The 26,860-nt window shown below is 42.6% G+C and overlaps 1 protein-coding gene across 3 annotated transcripts in view; it reads right to left on the bottom strand.

Annotated features, from left to right (window-relative positions):
• Window positions 1-3,774: 3,774 nt before the first annotated feature.
• LOC148055446 (E3 ubiquitin-protein ligase RNF38-like) overlaps window positions 3,775-26,860 on the bottom strand; it is a 227,137-nt gene continuing 204,051 nt past the window's right edge. For all 3 annotated transcript variants that reach the window (XM_087760431.1, XM_087760432.1, XM_087760433.1), the window contains 4 exons: window positions 13,528-13,612; window positions 11,919-12,040; window positions 10,687-10,786; window positions 3,775-6,527 (listed from right to left, as the gene is read on the bottom strand). In XM_087760431.1, coding sequence (XP_087616557.1) covers window positions 6,465-6,527; window positions 10,687-10,786; window positions 11,919-12,040; window positions 13,528-13,612 — 370 coding nt within the window. In that variant the 3' untranslated portion in view covers window positions 3,775-6,464. The remainder of the gene's footprint in view (window positions 6,528-10,686; window positions 10,787-11,918; window positions 12,041-13,527; window positions 13,613-26,860) is intronic.

The following is a 26,860-nucleotide window of genomic DNA, read 5'->3' as shown; positions in this document are numbered from 1 at the left end:
TTCCCTGTGGTCTGTGGAGAACCCATGCTAGAGCAGATTTTCCTGACAGGAACTGTGGTCTGTGTGCCAGAGTCCAATACTCTCTGACCAGGTTCTTTTAGATATTTCACACAAGGAGGTTGTAATATTTTAATACCAAATTTACTTATTTGCAGATATTTGATGTTACACAGGATTTTGATTTAGCAGAGTGATACAGCAATATAATGAAATCCCAATACAAGCATAATATAGCAATTGCAATATACAGTTGAATCACAATACAAACATGATTCCCATTACCAATATCTATATGCTCATCATCCTGATGCTGTGCGTCTCCAGTTGCTGGGAGGGAATACGTGGGTTGAAGCCAACAGAAGCTGACCAATTACCATCGTGGGCAAAATAGACTCGACTTGGGGAAAATTAATTTAATTTATTGACAATTAAAAGAGATTTGGATAATGAAAAATAAAGACCAAAAAATTAAAGCCCTACACCCCTTTCTTTCCAGGCTCAACTTTACTCCTTCATTCTCAACTCTTCTACCTCTTCCCCCTGCCCCAAGCAGCACAGGGAGGATGCGGAATAGAGGGGTTAGGGTCAGTTCATAACAGGTACTCTCTGCTTCTCCTTCCTCCTCATGCTTTTCCCTTGCTCCAGTGTAGGTCCTCTTCATGGGTTGCAGTCCTTCAGGCTAAACCTGCTCTGGTGTGGACTCCTCTCCACAGGCCACAGCTCCTGTCAGGAGAACCTGCTCCAGCGTGGGCTCTCCACGGGCTGCAGTTCCTTCAGGAAATATCCGCCTGCTCCAGCATGGGGTGTTCCACAGGCTGCAGTGCGAATATCTGCTCTGGCATGGTCCTCTCCACAGGCTGCAGGAAATACCTGCTCCAACGTGGTTCTCTCCACAGGCTACAGAGAAATACCTGCTCCACTGTGGTCTCTTCTAAAACTTCCACAGGCTGCAGGTAAATATCTGCTCTAGCTCCTGGAGCACGTCCTCCCTCTCCTTCTCTGACCTTGGTGTTTGCAGGATTGTTTCTCACACTTTTTCCCCCTCACTCCTCATTGCCATGCAGTGTTTTTCCCTTTCTTAAATATGTTTTCACAGAGGTGCCACCAGCTTTGCTGATTTGCTCATCTTTGGCCTCTGGTGGGCCCATTGCCAAGCTGGCTGGAGCTGGCTGTGTCCAGCACAGGGTAGCCCCTGTTTTCTTCTTACAAAGGCCACCCCTGCAGGTCCTGTGTCCCGTCCCCCCCCTCCTCCACTACCAAAATCTTGCTGCATAAACCCAATATAGTTATTTCCCTCTCTTAGAGGTGTCAAGTTGAACATCATTACATTTTATTTGCACTGAAAGGTGCAGAGGGAAGCTGCCTAGAGATTGGTTTTCTGTTTTTGTCAAAGATCTTCCTGTTGCACAAATACCAAAAGACAACACAAAATGTTCCCCTGCTACAATACAAACTGTACAGCTTCATAATCCAACCTGGGGTGAGTTTACAAGAATTGTGTTACAACCACAAAAGTTGTTTCTGTTGCTAGGAGTACTGCTTAATTTGGTTCCAGCCTCTTAAGCAAACTGAGGATTTGCCAGTGATCTAGGCTTAACACAGTAGACCTCACAAGCCACGTAGGCTGCTACACATCAAGGCAGTGTTTGCAGTACAGGCACTTCTGAGTCTATTTCTGCAGGAAAGGATTTGGCAGGGTGGAGGGTGGGGGATCCTGGTACACAGGCAGCAGCTAAATCATTTAAGGTGTTTTGTTATTTTAGTTTAGGTTCAGGACATACCTGCTAGCACCTTAGCTTGTACAAGTATAAGTACTAGTGGCAGTACTGTCCACTTTCCAGTTGGTAGCTAATTTTTATTGTGTAAAGGGTAAACTAGTTATCAACCAGGATTATAAAACCAAAAGATATTTGAATAGATCCTTCCATAAAGACTATCTCTAGGAAAACTCCAATAGATCTTCAAATATTATGTACTTTGAGCACAAAAATAATTTCAGCAGCAGGAAATGTTCAACTGCACCGTGTGGATGAAATCCTTTAAACAGATTACATCTGAAGACTCAATTTACATCATCCCACCAACATAAAAACAAACAAACAAAACCCTACCCACAGAATGGACTCTCTTCTTTTTATTTTACCACTGGTTTCTATCTGTGACCCTGAACTAACCAAACTCTATACTTCAGATTTACCTCCTAATTCAGGGATATATTTTTACCTCACACAAGGGCACTGCAAGGCATAATACATCTTCACCTAACGTACAATGAAAATTACATTTCCAAAACAACCCAACTGTCCCCTGGCACTTTCCTTATTATTCATTTCAGTTAAATAACATTTGTAGAAAGTTGAACAAGGCTTTAAAAATGTTATAGTTCAAGAAGTTAAATTGTAAAATAACTATTAAAGACATGACACTGCATTTTTTTTAATTGCATCTTCCTAGGATCTCTATAAATAAACCTGTTAATTAAAACAAATCTACTTGACAGAATTAGCAAAGCAGGCCCCCCTCAACCCAACTCTGTTACTAGGGTGGAATTATAAGAAAAAATTGTTGGAAGGAATCTCTGGAGATCACCTAGTCTACTCCCCTGCTCAAAGCAGATCCATTAGATGAGGATGCTCAGGGCCTTGTTAAGTGTGGAATCTCCATCTTTAGAGATACTCAAAACCCACTTTGTGCTCATGTTTCAATACTCGACCACACTCATGGAAAAAAAAATTCCTTGCATCTAATCAGAATTTCCCACATCACAGCTTGGGCCCATTGCCTCTTGTCTTTTAACTGTGCACTTCCCCTAGTCAGCTCATCAGTCACCTGCATCAAGAAACTGTCATGAACACACTCCAGAAATCTCCTGGATTGCTTATGCCCAACCATATTACCCTTATATCTAGAGTTGCATGAAGAAGCACTGAAATATGGAGAATACTCAAGGCAAGGACTGCATCCCTTCCTAGGAAGAAGGGACAGGCCAAAATTGTGCAAGTATACATCATATCTTTATTTTAATTATTGAACAACTCTGTCCAAAATTGGGCACAGAGATTAAAAATAAAAATTAATTGCACTACTTCATAAAGCATCAGTAGTAACTCATAAAAAAGTACAAGTTTTGTTAAAAATTTATCAAGCTTGCAAATTATTTCATTACAGATATTTATAATACATTTAAAATATGTTAAATGACACAATAAAGTGTAATTTTAAAGAAAATGCTTGACAAAATATGATTCTAACAAAACCCATAAGCTTTGATAATTGTTAACAAACCAAACAAATAGCAAAATGAGGTAACAATGTACCAAAGGAAAGGAAAAAAAAAAACAACCCACAAAACCCACATAGCTCATTCATAAGAGTCACTCAGTCAAAAATGTGTTTTCAAAAAGTAAAACAAAGGTTGGTAAATGCCATTCCAAATATTTCTCAGCTGTTAACATATCTTATTATCACATTCAAGAACCTTTACAGAAGCCATACACAACAAAAAGGTTTACTTTGCACAGTAAGATTTCTAGAAATAAAATGATAAAATGAGACCTTGGAGATATCTGTAAGCCTTTAAGCCTCTCTCTCTCTCTCAGGTCAAAGTTATGTTGAGAGCTCTTGCTAAAAAACAAAAAACCTAAAAAAAACAAAAAAACAAACAACAGGTGTGCCACTATGGTAAACCATTAACATGCCCCCCCACCCCCCACCCCCTTTCCCATTGGGTAAGTATGGCAGGAAGGCAATGAACATTTATTTGTCTTGCTGGATTCTGGTACCATCAGGCACCACAACAGGCTGTGACATTAGACACAACTGTGCACAGCACATGGCATTTAATAGCTGAGCATAAATCCCCTTCCCCTTCTCTTTTGATAGCCACAATAGAAAAGACTTGGTTGTAGCTGGTCTGATCTGATTCGGAACGCATGCATGTGCACTATTTATACACACTAACCACAGGAAGCAAGTCTGCACACATCTGCAAGAGTCCCATCCAAACAGAAGTAACATTCCAGAAGAAATCAGCCACAGGAGTGCAACAATTAAATTCAGTGTTTTACCAAATTAGATACTCCATCTTCTAAATCTTCAGCTGCCTCACAGTGTTTTACTGGCAAAAAAGGGACATTACACACCAAGATTTATCCAGTTACAGAAAGAAGACTACTTTCCCCTTGGTATTCATGAAGTGTGCCTTGTTCATTACGCATTTACATCTAGCTTAGAACAAGTGCCTTCTTTCCATGCTTCAAACAAAGTGAATACTGAGTGTAGTAGTGTTTGTTATGGTTAAATCTGTAGAGCTAGGGTTGGTTGTTTTTTTCCAGATATATTAGAGACCTTAAGTATTATAAGACATATACAGCACACACTTTTTAAAATAACCACATGATTTCATTTGCTAAAAAAATAAAGTTTACTATAGGTGATTTAACTTTTCTGATGTTATTGTGAGTAGTCCATTCTTTAGTGCTTGGGGGAGAGGGGAAATTGTAATATTTTGAAGTTGATATAACTATATTTTTATTTAGCATTCTTAATTATCGTCAAGTATGGACAGACTAAAGTTTTGAGTACTATTTGTGTAACAAAAATACAAGAGCATCTGAAACAAGCAAAAACAATAGCTGTAATTAATTGGTTTGTAGAACCTTCAAAGAAGGGCAAGCAGCATAGAAAACATAACATTGTCTGAAAATATAACTGATATTCAAGCATAGCAGCAGACAAAAGTATCAGAAATGTCAAAGAACAAACAAAGCTCAGACTGGCACCAAGTTATACCAATATTGGTAGTTGTGTCACTTGTACTATTGTAACCAAGGTATTGACACTAAATTTAGGAGAAAACATTTTGATGCCAAAAATCACATCCCTTGATTAACTATGGTATGTGTAGATCCAGTTATTTCACTGAAACATCTTTAAGCTCTTAACAGTCTGAAGTGTTAAAGAAATCAATATTTTCAACTGCACAGCTAAAAATATTATTTGAAAGGCAGTCAAATGAAAGTTACCTCCAATTTCACAGCATTATTTGTTCTGGACAGTGTACCAATTTACTCTTCTACAGTGGAACATTTTGGAGACTTGACAGAAAAAGAAATAAGGGAAATTTTTTCATGCCGAGCCTATCAGAAAATACAGAAGGCTAAGAAGCAGCACCCTAAGACAACTGCATTCTAGCAGTGAATGACCACCACCAACCCTTTTTGAAGCACAAAAATCGAAAGTTTTACCTCTCTGAAAAAAATGTTAAAAATTTTATTTTGTTCATTAAGTCACAGGAATAAAATCATATCCTCTTACAAGTTATTTTAATTGTATACAAACTCTCCTATAAACAAAGAACATAAGTGATTAAAGCCAATGTTTATATACTAAAGGAGTACATACTTAGCAAGTATAATGGTCAAAGTGAAGAAACTTTGCACACTACCCTCAGCACCTTTTCAGCTTCCTTTTGGAGGAGGAGCACAAAGTGCAGTATCTTCAAAACTCAAGTCTAATCAGAAATCAACTGAACGTAAATAAAACCCAGCTAGAAGAACTGAGAAGAACAGAAAAGCTTCAACATTAAAGTAATCAATCAGAAGTGTTAGTATTGTTAACTTAGTTATGCAATATTGCAACTTTATATTGATAAAATAAGCAGTAAACCTGTCATACTGAAATTTGTATTTCCTATCGTGTAAAAGCTCAAGGTTACTCACATACTGAGTAATGAACACACTCTTCAGAGGTACACTTAAAAGCCTTCAATGAAGGGGGAGTATAACATCTGTTTGAATAGCAAGTAAAAAAGTCTTTTTATACGATTAAGCATATTGGGGAGGAATGTCTATGTCTATAATTGCAGCACCCTCTGCATTCAGTGTGTGACTCCAAACACAAGGAAAGAAATCAGTGTACAGTACTAGTACTGTTTAAATAACATAAGATTATACATTGCAGCATAATTAATACTACATACATACATTCTTAGTACATGCTGGTATATATGTTCTCAAACACATATACACACCCAGTCACAAATGCACTTCACGCATCCTCTCAAAACCCACACCATTCATGCCCACTCGCAGTATCTGAAGGTAGATTGTTATGTTGTTCGGAGCTACCACTTTTTATAAAAGCACATGCTAAAAGATCATGTCCACTGTAATCTTGCAGCAACACTCGGAATGATCACACAAAACCCAGGAAAAGTTAGTGCACACACAAAATTAAGGTAAAAAACATCTTTGGAGTGCCAATCACACAGTTAGTATAGGAATCCCACAATTGTGAAGACTAGTTATAAGCTTTATAATCAATTAAGTCGCACAGTGCAAAGAAATGTCCATTGACCCTTTTGTGTAAGGGGAATGCTGGAAGCCACATGGGTAAGTTCAATGGATAGTTCATATATACACGTGACCAGGAACACCCAAACCAGATTTGTGCTCTTAGATTAGTCATTCTGAATCACGATGCACTTCTGAAGCATCAGCTCTGCAAATTGGGCAGGTGCGATTTGCCTGTAAAACCAGAAATAAAAGAAAGTTTAATGCACTGACAAATACACTCGTTAAGGTAACAGTGTCTGCAACCCAGAAACAAAATGAAATTGCCACTCACAGTAATCAAGAGTACCCAAAAGGGACAAAAAAAAAAAAAAAAGATAAACCCAGTGTGCACCCATTTTCTGTTACTTTAGAGTATGTGAAAATGACCTAAAAGTTTTGTAAACTGAAAAGAAAAATACAGTGGGCAGAGAAACCCACCATCACTAGAGAAGCAAGACAGAGGTGGGAAAAAAAATATTAGAGCATCCTAGTCTTACTAGCTCTTTGTCATGAATCACAGCTTTTTAGTCTCTCACTACCCCGTTATCCCAGCAGAAGAGAAGTTTATCATTCAGGCTTGGCCAAAGCTTGAAAGCTGAGCAGGGGGGGAAAAAGAGAAGGGTTTTTAGTAACAGACACGACACACCCTGACTAAACAGCTCCAAAGCTGAACATGCATAAAAGTTTTAAGTTTAGCCCTTCAGTGAAAAAGTTGTTGAGAATAGACTGATTCATAAAATAATTCATGTTGGAATGATCCTCAGGAGGTCTCTAGTCCAGCCTCCTGCTCAAAGCAGGGTCAGATGTAAGGTCAGACCAGGTTACTCAGGACTCTCCCATTAGGTCCTGAAAATATCCAGGACGGAGGCTGCACAGCATCTATGGACCCCTGTATTTCATGAAATTAATTCCCCTTCGCATCTTAACATAACCGGTGTAAAGATGAATTAGGTGCACATAATGCATCATAGGCTGCAATGTGTATCCTCTCTTAACTTGCTATTCCTTCAGGCAAGCTAACTTTCTGTAACATAAGAGCTGCACAATGAACTGAAATTATCATAAGAAACATTAAATAGAAATTTTCTAGATGAAGTGAACCACATTTAGAAGAAAAGGATTTACAGCCTGAGCCTTCAGGGTGAATACAGGTCATGTTTTCAAGTTTTTCTTTGGAACTATGACTAAATCCTGCTTTAAAAAAAAAGATTTCTCATGTATTCCTTTGACTCAAGGAGTTAGGATATCAATAAACAATCAGATATTGTGAAACATGATAAAATTGAGAGTTGAAAAGACTGACAAGCAAAAAGGATAGTCTCTCTCTTGTTAATCTTGTCCCATTCACTGTTTAACATCTCTTTCATGAGTCTTCAGCCTTATTTATCATGAATTTTTTTCTCACTGTAGTCTAATATATAGGCACATAATTCAGTATAAAATAGGTTTTCCCCTGACTATCTCATATTGCCTGAAAAAGTGTTTCTATGTAGGGTTTTATAACTATAGGACAGGCAAAAATCCAAATTTCATATGTAGACAAGTCAAAGTTTGCTTTGATGTCTTCTATTGTTGCATCACCAGCTTGTGATGGAATAGTAATTTTTACTAAAATTTACCAATGATAATGTGTTCCCTTGCACAGTTTATCAACATGGGATGTGAATTTAAAGTGCAAAAGTTATTTTACCCCACTCCCTAAACACAGTCTAAAACTTTGTGTCGACATAGTGTAACTGTACTCCCTTTAGGCTCAGATTAATCTTTCAATTAAAGAGAAACCTGCTTAGTTGACACTTATGCTGATGTGTTTTTTCTGAAGTCAGTCATCCTTTAGCCAATACTAGTGTTAAGGGTCAGCAATTTCTAAGCTTGGTTAGAAGCATCAGCACAAAATTGCCTCACAAATACTACAGTTCACTTCAGATTACCAAAAAAAAAGAATGCCCCAAAACTGTTTTTTCCCCATTTTACTGATCTCTAAGGGTTATCTTCACTACCCTTTGATTGCCAATTGAAAGTGCTTAATGTAACATAAGAACTGCCATACTGAGTCCAACTAAAGCTTCATTTAGCCAAATACTCTGAATTGAACAGTGACCAACAGCAGGTGCATAAGAAAGAGCATACATGATGCTTCCCTGATACGGTCCCCTACCTTCCAGCAGTCTGTGGGTCAAGTGCTTTTTGAGCCAGATCCAATGTCTTTGCATCAACAACCCTGGGAGGAATTCTTTTTTCAAAAACTTATCAACTTTCACAGAATTTCAGCATTCACCATATCATGGGGTGCACAACACCCAATGGTCCTAGTTCTCATTTCAGAAGAGGGAGCAAGCTATTGTTCCTTGTTTACCTTCTCTCTATGCCACATATAGAATCATAGAATCATAGAATATCTTGAGTTGGAAGGGACCCATAAGGATCATTGAGTCCAACTAACTCCCTGCTCCTTGCAAGACTACCTAACACTAAACCATATGACTAAGAGCATCATCCAGACGCTCCTTGAACTCAGACAGGCTTGGTGCCGTGTCCACTTCCCTGGGTAGGCTGTTCCAGTGACCGACCACCCTCTCAGTGAAGAACCTTTTCCTAAGGTCCAATCTGAACTTCCCCTGATGCAGCTTCATTCCATTTCCTTGTGTCCTATCACTCATCACCAGAGAGAGGAGACCAGCACCTCCCCCTCCACTGCCCCCCTTGAGGAAGTTGTAGACTGTGATGAGGTCACCCCTCAGCCTTCTCTTCTCCAAGCTGAACAAACCAAGTGACCTCAGCCACTCTTCATAAGTCTTGCCCTTGAGACCTTTCACCATCTTGGTTGCCCTCCTCTGGACACACTCTAATAGTTTGATGCCCTCCTTATATTGAGGTGCCCAAAACTGCACACAGTACTCAAGGTGGGGCTGCACCAGTGCAGTGCAGAGTGGGACAATCACCTCCCTTGACCGGCTAGCTATGCTGTGCTCGATGCACCCCAGGACACAGTTGGCCATTTTGGCTGCCAGGGCACACTGTTGACTCATATTCAACTTACCATCCACTCAAACCCCCAGATCTCTTTCCACGGGGCTGCTCTCCAGCCTCTTGTCCCCCAATTTGTATGTATAACCAGGATTACCCTGTCCCAGGTGCAGAATCTGGCACTTGCTCTTGACTGTTCTTAACATGACTAAGCTTTATGCAATTATATGGTTTAACAAGTCCAGTGTGGAAACATGCTTCAGCCTTGCCCCAGACCACAGACATGAATAGCAGGGGACTGGAAAATATTCTGTACTGACACTTGCATATATGTTAATTTGAGTTAGTTGACAATCACTGTATAAAACAGTCTAAATAAATATCTACAAATGTTAACATGCTTTAAAAAATATATTTCAAGCTACAACAACTAGATGTTTACAGTTGTCTTGTTGATTCTCAGACATGTTCTCCTACAGTATTCTGAACCCAAGCACATATTTCATTCAAAGAAGTTCTACTGAAAACAAAAAAAAGAGCAGTTTTGTGGAAACATTTACACCAATCCTAGATTCTGTAAAAGCTTTAGAATATACTGGGTACTCTAACCCAGTAATTTTTAAAATATATCTTAAAATGATGTAGCATAAGATTGCATTTATAATTCTCTAGGAAATGTTTGACGTGATTCTTTCACATAGGATTGTGGAATATTTGATATTGCAACACAGACTACAGACAGATTAAAGTAAATCTGAATAGAATTTTTAAAAAAGAATGAATACCTTATCAGCAGTAGGTCTGGATAACACAGCTTGTACAGATGTCTCCCTATATATCATCTTCTAAACTGTATTCCTATCCTTCTCACCTTCTGTACCACTGCTATTCTGTCAGTTTATTGTGCTGTCCTGCTTCTAGGTCTTCCCTCCAACTTGTTTTGAAAGAATATCTCATAGCATGCATAAAGCCATAATTTCATGCTAAGTCTATTTTTTTAAAATATCACTCAATCATGCCTTATACTTATAAAAATAGATACTTTTATATTTGCCCCAATAATTCAAATTCATAGTGATATGAGGGATTCTTATAGGAGCGCTTTCTACCAGTGAAGATCATTCTCCTCATATTTCTTTTAAAATTACCCTATTCCAGTTATCATTACAAAGAAATATCTTTTGTTAATTGCTAAAAAAGAATATTTCTATAGTGTAAGGAGAAAACAAAAAGAAGATAAATTCAGCTTGTGCCCTTTTTTGTTACTTCAGAGCCTAAATATTAAAAATGAGAAACAAGAGATGAAATGCAGTAGAAAACTAAAGAAAAAATGAAACTACAAACTAGGACATTATAAATTGCATCCAACACAGATTTTATTTACCTTAAGCCATTTATCAACACACTTGGCATGAAACTCGTGGTTACAGGGTAAGACTCTAAGTAGCTGCCTTGCCTCAAAGTCACACATACACACTACACACCTAAAAAAAAAGACAGCAAATATCTATAAACTTTCCCATTTAATAACAATAATTTATATTCTATAGGCAACTTATAAGGTGTGTCTGCAAAAGGTTTTTTTTAAAAACCACTGGAGTATCTACAGTGATCAAACTTTTGTGAGTATAGATCTCTAGTGGACCAGTGTACAATGAGAATTGCTTTTGTTTTGTTCACCATGGTTTCAAATCCCAAAGCAGACAAGGGCTTAAACTCATACCCATGGGAATTCACTGGCCCAAGCAGTAAATAGACTGTATTACCATAATACAAAATACTGGAGTTCATGCCTGCTGATATAAACAGGTAGTGCAAACCCTATAGCATATTTCTTTCAGTTTTAACTTTAATTTTAGCTATATTAAAATAAAAACCAGAAAACTTGCTTTGAGTATTTCTCAAAGCCATAATTGATTAAAGATCACACACATTTTTATTATGAAAAATTTCTCCTTAAATTACATCTATATTCTGTTGTACATGTTTTATAAACACATTTCTTCCCCAGGGACATCATCAACTTAAGTTCTCTGGTACTTTTATTTTTCTTATTCCCTACTATGTTAAAAATGACATTGAAGATTGCTCTAAGTGGAAGATCAGAGAAAAAAACTCTTCTGTTCAATTTCAAATATTTGACAGCACTGTATATCACTTTCACTGCCTCCCACCTATAGCTCATTTCTCTGTTATGTAGATCTTTCAAACAGAATTAGTCTTAAAAATAAGAAAATATAACTGTAAACCTCAATGACTGTCAAAAGCTCTTCCAGGAGCACTTGAAATTTTAGTAATTGGAAAATATTTCAATATAGGCTGAATTCCAAGTTGATGATGACCATTTAATATCTAGTATGCCAAACAAAAATTTGGAAAACTTTTTAAAAATACTGAATAACTAAATTTCAACATCTAACTGAAGTGAGACTATGCAGAATTTTAAAGCCAAGGTAAATGATATCTGATCTGAAAAACGGTTTAAGAAAATTAATTTTTTTTATTTGAGTGCTTTTAGAGCATTTGTGTTACAGTATTTGCCTAGTTGAGGCTGCAGCCTAAAGGAATGGAAAAACAGTCACATAAAGTATGTAAATTTGAGATAGATGTACTTACAATGTCTGTTCCGATTGATGATTGCTTGGATTGAACCTGTAAGATGGAAGCTGTTCAATGTCTGCCTTTGTCAGTCCTCGAGGTTTGGCTTCTCCTAGACGTTCTGCCAAATTCAGCAGTGCCTACGAAACAAGGAATTTGGACTTTTTATCATCCATTGCTCAAACAAGCTTCAGCTCTACCAAAAGTGATTTCTTCTGCCATGTCACTATCCCACCTGGCAGCGCAACCCACCTATCCATCAACACACGTTTAGTCTTGCTTCTGTCTCTCTACAACTGCAAGCACTATGGAAAGATGTCTTTCAAAGTTTGATCATTGATGAATCCTTCTGAACTGCATAAGATGATAGTATCTTTAGGATTTCCAAATATCCATGACCTAACTGTTAATCACTCCTGCAGCTGTATTCACAGCTTGATATATGTTTTGCTTTGGAAGTGAACCCCCTTCCCCCATCCCCCACACAGTAGTGTGAGTAACCAGAAGAAAATGTTGACCAACTTGTTTTCTAGCAATGTGCAATGAGCCTAGCTCTATGTGGCCAAGAGTTTAAAGAAACAACTTTTGACTCCCGTTCCACTTCTTGGGCTAGCTGAATTGAGACATGGAGATTTTATGGTGAACCTTTGGAAACAAAGGCATGACATTAAACTGAATAGAGACACTTTTTGGTTAAATTTTGTACTCGTTTATACAGGTAGAACACTGTACCTAAGTGCTCTTTATGTAAATAATTTCTGCTCCCTCATGAGGGGCTCCAGAAAAGCATCAGTATCAACTTGATAGAGAACTGAATCACAGAAGTTAAGAGATTTGATGAAAGATGCAAAGAGTACAGATACACAAATAGCCCAAAACCTGGAGCCCAACATGTCAGCTACAATATGATGCTTCTTTTAACTAGCTCAAGGAGCATTATAGGAGAGCTCGTCATTACACTGTAAATGCTGTGTAACTGCGTAAATACACAGCTCTGAGCAGAAGCAAGGAGAAATAGATACATGAGGAGGGATAGGTGGCAGCTGAGGTTTTCTGAACAGAATCTGATGGGAATCCAACAGCCTGAGAAGCAGCAAGGACAAGAAATGGGATCAGTCCTCAATTATCTAAAGACACCACTGACATTTTATTTCAAAATATGTGACTTGCTGTACTCTCCTTATTGTCAAGAGAAAATATACATTAAGAGATTCTTGCCATCACATTTATCTGAATTAATCCTATAATGTTAACACTGATCTGTAAAGCTAGCAAGGCACGTAAAAAGCACTAAGTTATAGCATATTTAAAAGAAAAGGATATTTATGCTCGATATTTAAAAACCAAGCAAAACGCAAAAAGAAGTCACATCTAGAATGGAAAGTTGAGGAATTTAACCATCACTAATCTGAAAAGATAGATTCTGGGGAAAGGCAATAGATACAAAATAAGAGTGTTTCTAACATTTAGTGTTAGAAACTAGTATGAAAAAAATGTTTCTAGATTCTGTCTTCATAAACATTACATTTATTTAATCCCATTTTTGTCTTTGAAAAGCAAAAGACCATTTAAGTTCATGTATTGAGTTAACCTCTGCTCCTCATGAATTTGTACTTCACACACCAACCTCGTAGTTTTCCACCTCTCCATCTTCCACGTCCAACTCAAAACTGAAAGCTGGTCCAATTGCAGGTGGCACTGGAAGCACTGATCTGCCAGAAGAATAAGCAACAGTAAGATTCAACATCTTCCTGAAGGAAAGCATGCAAATATATGGCAGAGGTAGAGTTATGTTATTGATCCTTCTTAAATCAACAAATTCTAAGAATCAGTAAAAAGGTTAAATTTGAAATTAAGAATTAAAATTTAAAGTAAAGGAGTCAAAGGAAAGCTAATCGCGCCACTTTTTGATACTCGCCGTATTGCATTTTTAAATTGCATGCATATTGCTATGACAGCCAATACTTAGAGTAAGGCTCAGTGTTATTACAGAAATTAATCTCTTGATAGCCTGCATCACAGAGTTAATATTAATATTGAAGAGAGTTTCTGGTTTAAAATTTGGCTTATTTAAATAGATAGAATATCAACAAAGGTAAATAACCCAAGTTCACTTAGCTCCCCAATACAAAAGCATTCAAGCACTCGAATAGAATAGAACAGAACAGAATAGAATAGCATAGCATAGCATAGCATAGCATAGCATAGCATAGCATAGTTCAGCTGGAAGGGACCTACAATGATCATTTAGTCAACTGCCTGACCACTTCAGGGCAGACCAAAATTTAAAGCATATTATTAAGGGCATTATCCAAATGCCTCTTAAACACTGACAGGCGTGGGGCATCGACCAGCTCTCTAGGAAGCCTGGGTGCACTTGGTGGGTGATGCGGGAGGATGGGGAAGTCCGATGTGTACCTCAAGGGGATTTGATTTTGGGTGAGACTAGCCGATAATTTTAACTCTATGATGTTAATTGCTATGTAATACTGTATGTCATCGCTACTATAGTTGTTATATGCCATATCAACATTATTACAGTAAGAATCACCCAAATTAACGAAGAATGAACTTTGATGAAACCGAGCAAAGTGCAGCAGCGATGGAACCAGAACTGCCTTCAGCATGCAACAATCCAACACCACACACCCTCTCTCCTGCCCTGAAAGACTGTTATGACGGATGGAGCCCAAAGTCATGGACTAAATGAGCTCAACGGACATTTCTGAGGGATAACCTATAGACTAAGGAATGATATCTGTGTATATATATCAAAAGACCGGTGGTGATTAATTGGAATGTATTGGAAAGTGTAAGACCTGGGCATGATGTATATGGTATGGAATAAGGGGTGGATACTGTCCTGGTTTCGGCTGGGATAGAGTTGAATTTTCTTCCTAGTACCTGGTATAGTGCTGTGTTTTGGATGTAGGATGAGAATAATGTTGATAACACACTGATGTTTTAGTTGTTGCTGAGTAGTGCTTTTACACTAGTCAAGGACTTTTCAGCGTCCCATGCTCTGCCAGGTGCACAAGAAGCTGGGAGGGGGCACAGCCAGGAGAGCTGACCCAGACTGGCCAAAGGGCTATTCCATACCATATGATGTCATGCTCAGTATATAAGCTGGGGGGAGTTGGCCGGGGGGCAGCGATCGCTGCTCAGGGATGGGCTGGGCATTGGTCAGCGGGTGGTGAGCAATTGCATTGTGCATCACTTGTTTTGTATATTCTTTTATCATTATCGTTATTCCTATTATTTCCTCTTCCTCTGCTGTCCTATTAAACTGTCTTTATCTCAACCCAGGGGTTTTGCTTTTTTTTCCCCGATTCTCTCCCCCATCCCACCGGGGAGTGGGGGAGGGTGAGCGAGCGCCTGTGTGGCGCTTAGTTGCCAACTGGGGTTAAACCACAACAGGGGGCTAAGGAGAACCTCCATCCATTATTGGATCCCTTGTTTCGGCTGTGGAGAAAATGTCCTGGAAGGTCCAGCAACTCAAAGAGGATAGGTCCTACTCCCCACCTGTACAGACCAGCATCTCAGCTATTAGAGTCAGTGTTCTGCTCAAGAGCGAGGATATAGTGGATACACACCATGGGGCACACTATGGTTTTACCTGCCTGACCATGGAGAGGATATGAGGAAGTGGGATGGAAAATCTACCTCGACCCTAGAGGCATGGGTACGTGATTTGCAAGGAAAAACAACTACAAAAGGCGGTTCTTCCAGGAAAATTGCTGCTCCAGTTCCAGTGAGCAGTTCCCCAGACAGAGTAGAAGGGCTGATTTTGCTTCCGATCTCAATAAAGGGACTTTTGATTTGCATTTACAAGAAGTGAGTAACGAATGCTATGACCGGGACTAGAGGGGCCCTGCCTCCAGCCAGGTGGAGGAAAGGGACAACCAGGTGTACCAGACTGTGTGGATTCGATGGCCTGGCACATCAGACCCACAGGAGTACAAGGCTTTAGTACACACTGGTGCACAGTGTACCCTAAAGCCATCAAGCTATGAAGGGGCAGAACCCATATGTATCTCTGGAGTGACAGGGGGATCCCAACAGCTGACTGTATTGGAGGCTGAAGTGAGCTTAACCGGGAAGGAGTGGCAGAAGCACCCCATTGTGACTGTCCCAGAGGCCCTGTGCATCCTTGGCATAAACTGCCTCAGGAGAGGGTATTTCAAGGACCCAAAAGGGTACCGGTGGGCTTTTGGCAGAGCTGCCTTGGAGATGGAGGAAATGAAACAGCTGTCTACCCTGCCCGGTTTCTCGAAGAACCCTTCTATGGTGGGGTTGCTGAGGGTCAAAGAACAACAGGTACCAATTGCTACCACAATGATGCACTGACGGCAATATCGCACCAAGAGAGACTCCCTGATTCCCATCCATAAGTTGATTCGTCGACTGGAGAGCCAAGGAGTGATCAGCGAGACTCGCTCACCTTTTAACAGTCCCATATGGCCAGTGCTAATGTCTAATGGAGAGTGGAGACTAACAGTAGATTATCGCAGCCTGAATGAAGTCACGTCACCGCTGAGTGCTGCCGTGCCAGACATGCTAGAACTTCAATATCAATCGGAGTCAAAGGCAGCCAAGTGGTATTCCACCACTGATATCGCTAATGCATTTTTCTCAATCCCTTTGGCAGCAGAGTGCAGGCCACAGTTTGCTTTCACTTGGAGGAGCGTCCAGTACACCTGGAATCGACTGCCTCAGGGGTGGAAACACAGCCCCACCATTTGCCATGGACTGATCCAGACTGCACTAGAACAGGGTGGGGCTCCGGAACACCTGCAGCACATTGATGACATCATCATATAGGGCAACACAGCAGAAGAAGTTTCTGAGAAAGGGAAGAAAATAGTCCAAATCCTTCTGGAGGCCGGCTTTGCCATAAAACAAAGTAAGGTCAAGGGACCTGCACAGGAGATCCAGTTTTTAGGAATAAAATGGCAAGATGGACGTCGTCAGATCCCAATGGATGCGATCAACAAAATAACAGCCATGTCTCCACCAACCAGCAAAAAGGAAACCCAAGCTTTCTTGGGCGTTGTTGGTTTTTGGAGAATGCATATTCCAAATTACAGTCTCATCGTAAGCCCTCTCTATCAAGTGACCCGGAAGAAGAATGATTTCAAATGGGGCCCTGAGCAACGACAAGCCTTTGAACCAATTAAACAGGAGATAGTCCATGCAGTAGCCCTTGGGCCAGTCCGGGCAGGACAAGATGTAAAACATGTGCTCTACACCTCATCCGGGGAGAATGGCCCTACCTGGAGCCTCTGGCAGAAAGCACCAGGGGAGACTCGAGGTCGACCCCTAGGGTTTTGGAGTTGGGGATACAGAGGATCCGAGGCTGGCTATACTCCAACTGAAAAAGAGATATTGGCAGCATATGAAGTGGTTCGAGTCGCTTCGGAAGTGGTTGGTACTGAAGCACAGCTCCTCCTGGCACCCTGACTGCTGGTGCTGGGCTGGATGTTCAAAGGGAGGGTCCCCTGTACACATCATGCAACTGATGCTCCATGGAATAAGTGGATCACACTAATCACACAATGGGCTCGAATAGGAAACCCCAGTCGCCCAGGAATCTTGGGAGTGATCATGGACTGCCCAGAAGGCAAAGATTTCGGAATATCGCCAGAGGAGGAGGTGACGCATGCTGAAGAGGCCCCACCATATAATAAACTGATAGAAAATGAGAAGCAATATGCCCTCTTCACTGATGGGTCCTGTTGTCTTGTGGGGAAGCATCGGAGGTGGAAGGCTGCTGTATGGAGTCCTATATGAAAAGTGGCAGAAACTGCTGAAGGAGAAGGTGAATCGAGTCAGTTTGCAGAGGTAAAAGCCATCCACCTGGCTTTAGATATTGCTGACTGAAAAAAGTGGCCAGTGCTCTATCTCTATACTGACTCATGGATGGTGGCAAATGCCCTGTGGGGCTGGTTACAGCAGTGGAAGCAGAGCAACTGGCAGCGCAGAGGCAAACCCATCTGGGCTGCTGCATTGTGGCAAGATATTGCTGCCCGGGTAGAGAACCTGGTTGTAAAAGTACGTCATGTAGATGCTCACGTACCCAAGAGTCGGGCCACTGAAGAACATCAAAACCACCAGCAGGTGGACCAGGCTGCTAAGATTGAAGTGGCTCAGGTGGGTCTGGACTGGCAACAGAAGGGTGAATTATTTCTAGCTCAGTGGGCCCATGACACCTCACGCCATCAAGGAAGAGATGCAACATCTAGATGGGCTCGTGATCAAGGGGTGGACTTGACCATGGACACTATTGCACAGGTTATCCATGAATGTGAAACACGCACTGCAATCAAGCAAGCCAAACAGTTAAAGCATCTCTGGTATGGAGGACGATGGCTGAAACATAAATATGGGGAGGCCTGGCAGATTGATTATATCACACTCCCACAAACCTGCCAAGGCAAGTGCCATGTGCTTACAATGGTGGAAGCAACCGCCGGATGGCTGGAAACATATCCTGTGCCCCATGCCACTGCCCGGAACACTATCCTGGGCCTTGAAAAGCAAGTCCTATGGCAACATGGCACCCCAGAAAGAATTGAGTCAGACAATGGGACTAATTTCTGAAACAGCCTCATAGACACCTGGGCCAAAGAGCATGGCATTGAGTGGGTGTATCACATCCCCTATCATGCACCAGCCTCCAGGAAAATCGAACAATACAGTGGACTGTTAAAGACTACACTGAGAGCAGTGGGTGGTGGGACATTCAAACACTGGGATACACATGTAGCAAAGGCCACCTGGTTAGTCAACACTAGGGGATCTGCCAATCGAGCTGGCCCTGCCCAGTCAAAACTTTTATGTACTGTAGAAGGGGATAAAGTCCCTGTAGTGCACATAAAAAATATGCTGGGGAAGACAGTCTGGGTTACTCCTGCCTTGGGGAAAGGCAAACCCATTTGTGGGATTACTTTTGCTCAAGGACCTGGGTGCACTTGGTGGGTGATGCGGGAGGATGGGGAAGTCCGATGTGTACCTCAAGGGGATTTGATTTTGGGTGAGACTAGCCGATAATTTTAACTCTATGATGTTAATTGCTATGTAATACTGTATGTCATCGCTACTATAGTTGTTATATGCCATATCAACATTATTACAGTAAGAATCACCCAAATTAACGAAGAATGAACTTTGATGAAACCGAGCAAAGTGCAGCAGCGATGGAACCAGAACTGCCTTCAGCATGCAACAATCCAACACCACACACCCTCTCTCCTGCCCTGAAAGACTGTTATGACGGATGGAGCCCAAAGTCATGGACTAAATGAGCTCAACGGACATTTCTGAGGGATAACCTATAGACTAAGGAATGATATCTGTGTATATATATCAAAAGACCGGTGGTGATTAATTGGAATGTATTGGAAAGTGTAAGACCTGGGCACGACGTATATGGTATGGAATAAGGGGTGGATACTGTCCTGGTTTCGGCTGGGATAGAGTTGAATTTTCTTCCTAGTACCTGGTATAGTGCTGTGTTTTGGATGTAGGATGAGAATAATGTTGATAACACACTGATGTTTTAGTTGTTGCTGAGTAGTGCTTTTACACTAGTCAAGGACTTTTCAGCGTCCCATGCTCTGCCAGGTGCACAAGAAGCTGGGAGGGGGCACAGCCAGGAGAGCTGACCCAGACTGGCCAAAGGGCTATTCCATACCATATGATGTCATGCTCAGTATATAAGGTGGGGAGAGTTGGCCGGGGGGCAGCGATCGCTGCTCAGGGATGGGCTGGGCATTGGTCAGCGGGTGGTGAGCAATTGCATTGTGCATCACTTGTTTTGTATATTCTTTTATCATTATCGTTATTCCTATTATTTCCTCTTCCTCTGCTGTCCTATTAAACTGTCTTTATCTCAACCCAGGGGTTTTGTTTTTTTTCCCCGATTCTCTCCCCCATCCCACCGGGGAGTGGGGGAGGGTGAGCGAGCGCCTGTGTGGCGCTTAGTTGCCAACTGGGGTTAAACCACAACAGGGGGCTAAGGAGAACCTCCATCCATTATTGGATCCCTTGTTTCGGCTGTGGAGAAAATGTCCTGGAAGGTCCAGCAACTCAAAGAGGATAGGTCCTACTCCCCACCTGTACAGACCAGCATCTCAGCTATTAGAGTCAGTGTTCTGCTCAAGAGCGAGGATATAGTGGATACACACCATGGGGCACACTATGGTTTTACCTGCCTGACCATGGAGAGGATATGAGGAAGTGGGATGGAAAATCTACCTCGACCCTAGAGGCATGGGTACGTGATTTGCAAGGAAAAACAACTACAAAAGGCGGTTCTTCCAGGAAAATTGCTGCTCCAGTTCCAGTGAGCAGTTCCCCAGACAGAGTAGAAGGGCTGATTTTGCTTCCGATCTCAATAAAGGGACTTTTGATTTGCATTTACAAGAAGTGAGTAACGAATGCTATGACCGGGACTAGAGGGGCCCTGCCTCCAGCCAGGTGGAGGAAAGGGACAACCAGGTGTACCAGACTGTGTGGATTCGATGGCCTGGCACATCAGACCCACAGGAGTACAAGGCTTTAGTACACACTGGTGCACAGTGTACCCTAAAGCCATCAAGCTATGAAGGGGCAGAACCCATATGTATCTCTGGAGTGACAGGGGGATCCCAACAGCTGACTGTATTGGAGGCTGAAGTGAGCTTAACCGGGAAGGAGTGGCAGAAGCACCCCATTGTGACTGTCCCAGAGGCCCTGTGCATCCTTGGCATAAACTGCCTCAGGAGAGGGTATTTCAAGGACCCAAAAGGGTACCGGTGGGCTTTTGGCAGAGCTGCCTTGGAGATGGAGGAAATGAAACAGCTGTCTACCCTGCCCGGTTTCTCGAAGAACCCTTCTATGGTGGGGTTGCTGAGGGTCAAAGAACAACAGGTACCAATTGCTACCACAATGATGCACTGACGGCAATATCGCACCAAGAGAGACTCCCTGATTCCCATCCATAAGTTGATTCGTCGACTGGAGAGCCAAGGAGTGATCAGCGAGACTCGCTCACCTTTTAACAGTCCCATATGGCCAGTGCTAATGTCTAATGGAGAGTGGAGACTAACAGTAGATTATCGCAGCCTGAATGAAGTCACGTCACCGCTGAGTGCTGCCGTGCCAGACATGCTAGAACTTCAATATCAATCGGAGTCAAAGGCAGCCAAGTGGTATTCCACCACTGATATCGCTAATGCATTTTTCTCAATCCCTTTGGCAGCAGAGTGCAGGCCACAGTTTGCTTTCACTTGGAGGAGCGTCCAGTACACCTGGAATCGACTGCCTCAGGGGTGGAAACACAGCCCCACCATTTGCCATGGACTGATCCAGACTGCACTAGAACAGGGTGGGGCTCCGGAACACCTGCAGCACATTGATGACATCATCATATAGGGCAACACAGCAGAAGAAGTTTCTGAGAAAGGGAAGAAAATAGTCCAAATCCTTCTGGAGGCCGGCTTTGCCATAAAACAAAGTAAGGTCAAGGGACCTGCACAGGAGATCCAGTTTTTAGGAATAAAATGGCAAGATGGACGTCGTCAGATCCCAATGGATGCGATCAACAAAATAACAGCCATGTCTCCACCAACCAGCAAAAAGGAAACCCAAGCTTTCTTGGGCGTTGTTGGTTTTTGGAGAATGCATATTCCAAATTACAGTCTCATCGTAAGCCCTCTCTATCAAGTGACCCGGAAGAAGAATGATTTCAAATGGGGCCCTGAGCAACGACAAGCCTTTGAACCAATTAAACAGGAGATAGTCCATGCAGTAGCCCTTGGGCCAGTCCGGGCAGGACAAGATGTAAAACATGTGCTCTACACCTCATCCGGGGAGAATGGCCCTACCTGGAGCCTCTGGCAGAAAGCACCAGGGGAGACTCGAGGTCGACCCCTAGGGTTTTGGAGTTGGGGATACAGAGGATCCGAGGCTGGCTATACTCCAACTGAAAAAGAGATATTGGCAGCATATGAAGTGGTTCGAGTCGCTTCGGAAGTGGTTGGTACTGAAGCACAGCTCCTCCTGGCACCCTGACTGCTGGTGCTGGGCTGGATGTTCAAAGGGAGGGTCCCCTGTACACATCATGCAACTGATGCTCCATGGAATAAGTGGATCACACTAATCACACAATGGGCTCGAATAGGAAACCCCAGTCGCCCAGGAATCTTGGGAGTGATCATGGACTGCCCAGAAGGCAAAGATTTCGGAATATCGCCAGAGGAGGAGGTGACGCATGCTGAAGAGGCCCCACCATATAATAAACTGATAGAAAATGAGAAGCAATATGCCCTCTTCACTGATGGGTCCTGTTGTCTTGTGGGGAAGCATCGGAGGTGGAAGGCTGCTGTATGGAGTCCTATATGAAAAGTGGCAGAAACTGCTGAAGGAGAAGGTGAATCGAGTCAGTTTGCAGAGGTAAAAGCCATCCACCTGGCTTTAGATATTGCTGACTGAAAAAAGTGGCCAGTGCTCTATCTCTATACTGACTCATGGATGGTGGCAAATGCCCTGTGGGGCTGGTTACAGCAGTGGAAGCAGAGCAACTGGCAGCGCAGAGGCAAACCCATCTGGGCTGCTGCATTGTGGCAAGATATTGCTGCCCGGGTAGAGAACCTGGTTGTAAAAGTACGTCATGTAGATGCTCACGTACCCAAGAGTCGGGCCACTGAAGAACATCAAAACCACCAGCAGGTGGACCAGGCTGCTAAGATTGAAGTGGCTCAGGTGGGTCTGGACTGGCAACAGAAGGGTGAATTATTTCTAGCTCAGTGGGCCCATGACACCTCACGCCATCAAGGAAGAGATGCAACATCTAGATGGGCTCGTGATCAAGGGGTGGACTTGACCATGGACACTATTGCACAGGTTATCCATGAATGTGAAACACGCACTGCAATCAAGCAAGCCAAACAGTTAAAGCATCTCTGGTATGGAGGACGATGGCTGAAACATAAATATGGGGAGGCCTGGCAGATTGATTATATCACACTCCCACAAACCTGCCAAGGCAAGTGCCATGTGCTTACAATGGTGGAAGCAACCGCCGGATGGCTGGAAACATATCCTGTGCCCCATGCCACTGCCCGGAACACTATCCTGGGCCTTGAAAAGCAAGTCCTATGGCAACATGGCACCCCAGAAAGAATTGAGTCAGACAATGGGACTAATTTCTGAAACAGCCTCATAGACACCTGGGCCAAAGAGCATGGCATTGAGTGGGTGTATCACATCCCCTATCATGCACCAGCCTCCAGGAAAATCGAACAATACAGTGGACTGTTAAAGACTACACTGAGAGCAGTGGGTGGTGGGACATTCAAACACTGGGATACACATGTAGCAAAGGCCACCTGGTTAGTCAACACTAGGGGATCTGCCAATCGAGCTGGCCCTGCCCAGTCAAAACTTTTATGTACTGTAGAAGGGGATAAAGTCCCTGTAGTGCACATAAAAAATATGCTGGGGAAGACAGTCTGGGTTACTCCTGCCTTGGGGAAAGGCAAACCCATTTGTGGGATTACTTTTGCTCAAGGACCTGGGTGCACTTGGTGGGTGATGCGGGAGGATGGGGAAGTCCGATGTGTACCTCAAGGGGATTTGATTTTGGGTGAGACTAGCCGATAATTTTAACTCTATGATGTTAATTGCTATGTAATACTGTATGTCATCGCTACTATAGTTGTTATATGCCATATCAACATTATTACAGTAAGAATCACCCAAATTAACGAAGAATGAACTTTGATGAAACCGAGCAAAGTGCAGCAGCGATGGAACCAGAACTGCCTTCAGCATGCAACAATCCAACACCACACACCCTCTCTCCTGCCCTGAAAGACTGTTATGACGGATGGAGCCCAAAGTCATGGACTAAATGAGCTCAACGGACATTTCTGAGGGATAACCTATAGACTAAGGAATGATATCTGTGTATATATATCAAAAGACCGGTGGTGATTAATTGGAATGTATTGGAAAGTGTAAGACCTGGGCACGACGTATATGGTATGGAATAAGGGGTGGATACTGTCCTGGTTTCGGCTGGGATAGAGTTGAATTTTCTTCCTAGTACCTGGTATAGTGCTGTGTTTTGGATGTAGGATGAGAATAATGTTGATAACACACTGATGTTTTAGTTGTTGCTGAGTAGTGCTTTTACACTAGTCAAGGACTTTTCAGCGTCCCATGCTCTGCCAGGTGCACAAGAAGCTGGGAGGGGGCACAGCCAGGAGAGCTGACCCAGACTGGCCAAAGGGCTATTCCATACCATATGATGTCATGCTCAGTATATAAGCTGGGGGGAGTTGGCCGGGGGGCAGCGATCGCTGCTCAGGGATGGGCTGGGCATCGGTCAGCGGGTGGTGAGCAATTGCATTGTGCATCACTTGTTTTGTATATTCTTTTATCATTATCATTATCATTATCATTATCATTATTTCCTCTTTCTCTGCTGTCCTATTAAACTCTCTCTATCTCAACCCAGGGGTTTTACTTTTTTTTCCCCGATTCTCTTCCCCATCCCACCGTCGGGGTGGGAAGGGTGAGCGAGCAGCTGTGTGGTGCTTAGTTGCCGACTAGGGTTAAACCAGAACAGTCCTGTTCTGTACTAGAATCACTGTTCATTGAGTTTCTGACTGAATTATTGTGTCTTTATCTCAACCCAGGGGTTTTACTTTTTTTTTTTGGATTCTCTCCCCCATCCCACCGTTGGGGTGGGAAGGGTGAGTGAGCGGCTGTGTGGTGCTTAGTTGCTGACTGGAGTTAAACCACGACAGCTAGAAAACCATAATTGACCTAATGATAATAGTCTTGCAGGTAGCTGCAAGCTCCCCTGCCACTGTGGGACAGCTGACCCAAATTGACCAAAGGGATATTCCATGCCATATAACATCATGCTCAGCAATAAAAATGGAGAGGAGGGGGATTTTGGATAGGTAGCCATTGCTCAGAGGCTGGCTTTTCATTGGTCTACTTGTGGGAGGTGTTGAGTGTTTGCCTTTGCATCACTTCTTTTTCCCTTTCTTCTTCCTCTTTCTTTTGCTTATGAAACTATCTTTATCACATCCCACGAGTTTTCTTGCTTTTGCTTTTCCTGTTCTCTCCCCCATCCTGCTGCAGGGGGGAGTGAGCAAGCAGCTGTGTGGTACTTAGCTACCGAATGGGGTCAACCCACCACAGGGGGCTCTTGGTTGGACTCAGGACTGGTCTCTTCTTCGCATAGGGTGGGGGTTGTGTGTGGGCCTCTTGGTTAGCCTCCCAGGTTTGGTCCCTAGTCCCACAGACATGTTCAAACTTATTTATGTTCCCCACCCATTCAGGAACATCCCACTCGCTTAAACTCCCCCCATCCCAAACATGGTAGGGCTTGTTCAGCAGTTTTATAAAGCAGAGTGTCCCGAGCCTGTATTTTATTTTTGTTTAATTTTCTTTATATTCCTATTTAAACTTTAATTATTAATTTTATTACATCTTATAAAATTGCAGGAAGCAGACGTCAGCAGCAGCAATTGCCGCATGCTGAGAGGAGTGCGAGGCTTGTAAGGTACTCGGGGGGTGTCTGAGGTGGTTTCTGGGCCCCCGACACCTTGGGCCGTGAGTGGGGGGGAGACCAGCCAGCAGACAGCAGGTCTTACAAGAGAGGCAGGGGAGAGTTGGGCAATGCCGGCTGTCCTCCTGGCCAGTTCAAATGGCGGGAAGCTGCATATAACTGGTCCCTAGGGAGCGCCGTGAACAGGAGCACCAGGACCAGGGCACGTAAACAGGGTGCGGCGTCTGTTCGGAGCGGCATCGGCAGTTTGCGTGGAAGTTAGTGCGGGAAGGGAAGGAAACTCCGCTACTTATCAGGCTGCTGCCTGCTCTGTTGATCCGCAGGCTTAGACTGCAGCCTCAACAGTCACCCCAACTAACTGGTGGCTGTGCAAGCCTACCCAGAAGCTTGAGGTCTCCAGGGAATTAGAAGGGCTTATTAGGCAGTGCTTTGAGGTTGTTGGAAGCATGGTGGTAGACCATGCATTCAAGCACTCGAATAGAATGGAATAGAATAGAATGGAATAGAATAGAATAGAATTAGAATAATTCAGTTGGAAGGGACCTACAACGATCATCTAATCAAACTGCCTGACCACTTCAGGGCTGACCAAAACTTAAAGCATAGTATTAAGGGCATTATCCAAATGCCTCTTAAACGCTGACAGGCATGGGGCATCGACCTCCTCTCTAGGAAGCCTGTTCCAGTGTTTGACCACCCTCTCAGTAAAGAAATGTTTCCTAATGTCAAGTCTGAACCCTCCCTGGCACAGCTTGAGCCATTCCCACGTGTCCTGTCACAGGATACCAGGGAGAAGAGATCAGCACCTCCCTCTCCACTTCCCCTCCTGAGGAAGCTGTAGAGAGCAACGAGGTCGCCCCTCAGTCTCCTTTTCGATAATACACATAACAAAGACAATTACAATATAGTACCGGGCCAACTTCCACATTGACAGCAGACCCAACTATACATTCCCATATAACATGGATTTGGCCAGAGAAGAACCTCTTCAGATATAAAGGCAAGAGCGTACTATTTTTCTGGTTTTTTTTTTCTTTTAAGTTAAAAAAGCATCCCCATCCCAAGATAGTAATATGGGTCAAAGTTTAATGCACAACCATAGAAATAAAAAATCCACAGCACTATAAATGTCACCTAATTAAATTAATCAGGAATGATTGTGACACACTGTCCCTGAGTAGACAGGCAAGCAGCTATAACATCAGAGCAGACTTTGTCAGAATGCACAATGAAAAGTTTAACAACTTCACTGAATCATATATCCTGGTGCTATTTTGATGCAAGTCAAACTGCAGAGTCAGAAACTATAGATGTTGTGGCAAAACAACAAATGACAAAGTTGGATTATCTCCCTGTCAATGACACCTTTAAAATAAATCCTCATTTTCTAAGC

The sequence above is a fragment of the Nipponia nippon genome, unplaced genomic scaffold (genome assembly GCF_047370975.1).
Source record: "Nipponia nippon isolate SJK-2023a ecotype South Korea unplaced genomic scaffold, ASM4737097v1 scaffold_22, whole genome shotgun sequence".
Lineage (NCBI taxonomy): Eukaryota > Metazoa > Chordata > Aves > Pelecaniformes > Threskiornithidae > Nipponia > Nipponia nippon.
The sequence above is the reverse complement of the archived record's forward strand: the minus strand, read 5'-3'. Positions and strand labels throughout refer to the sequence as shown.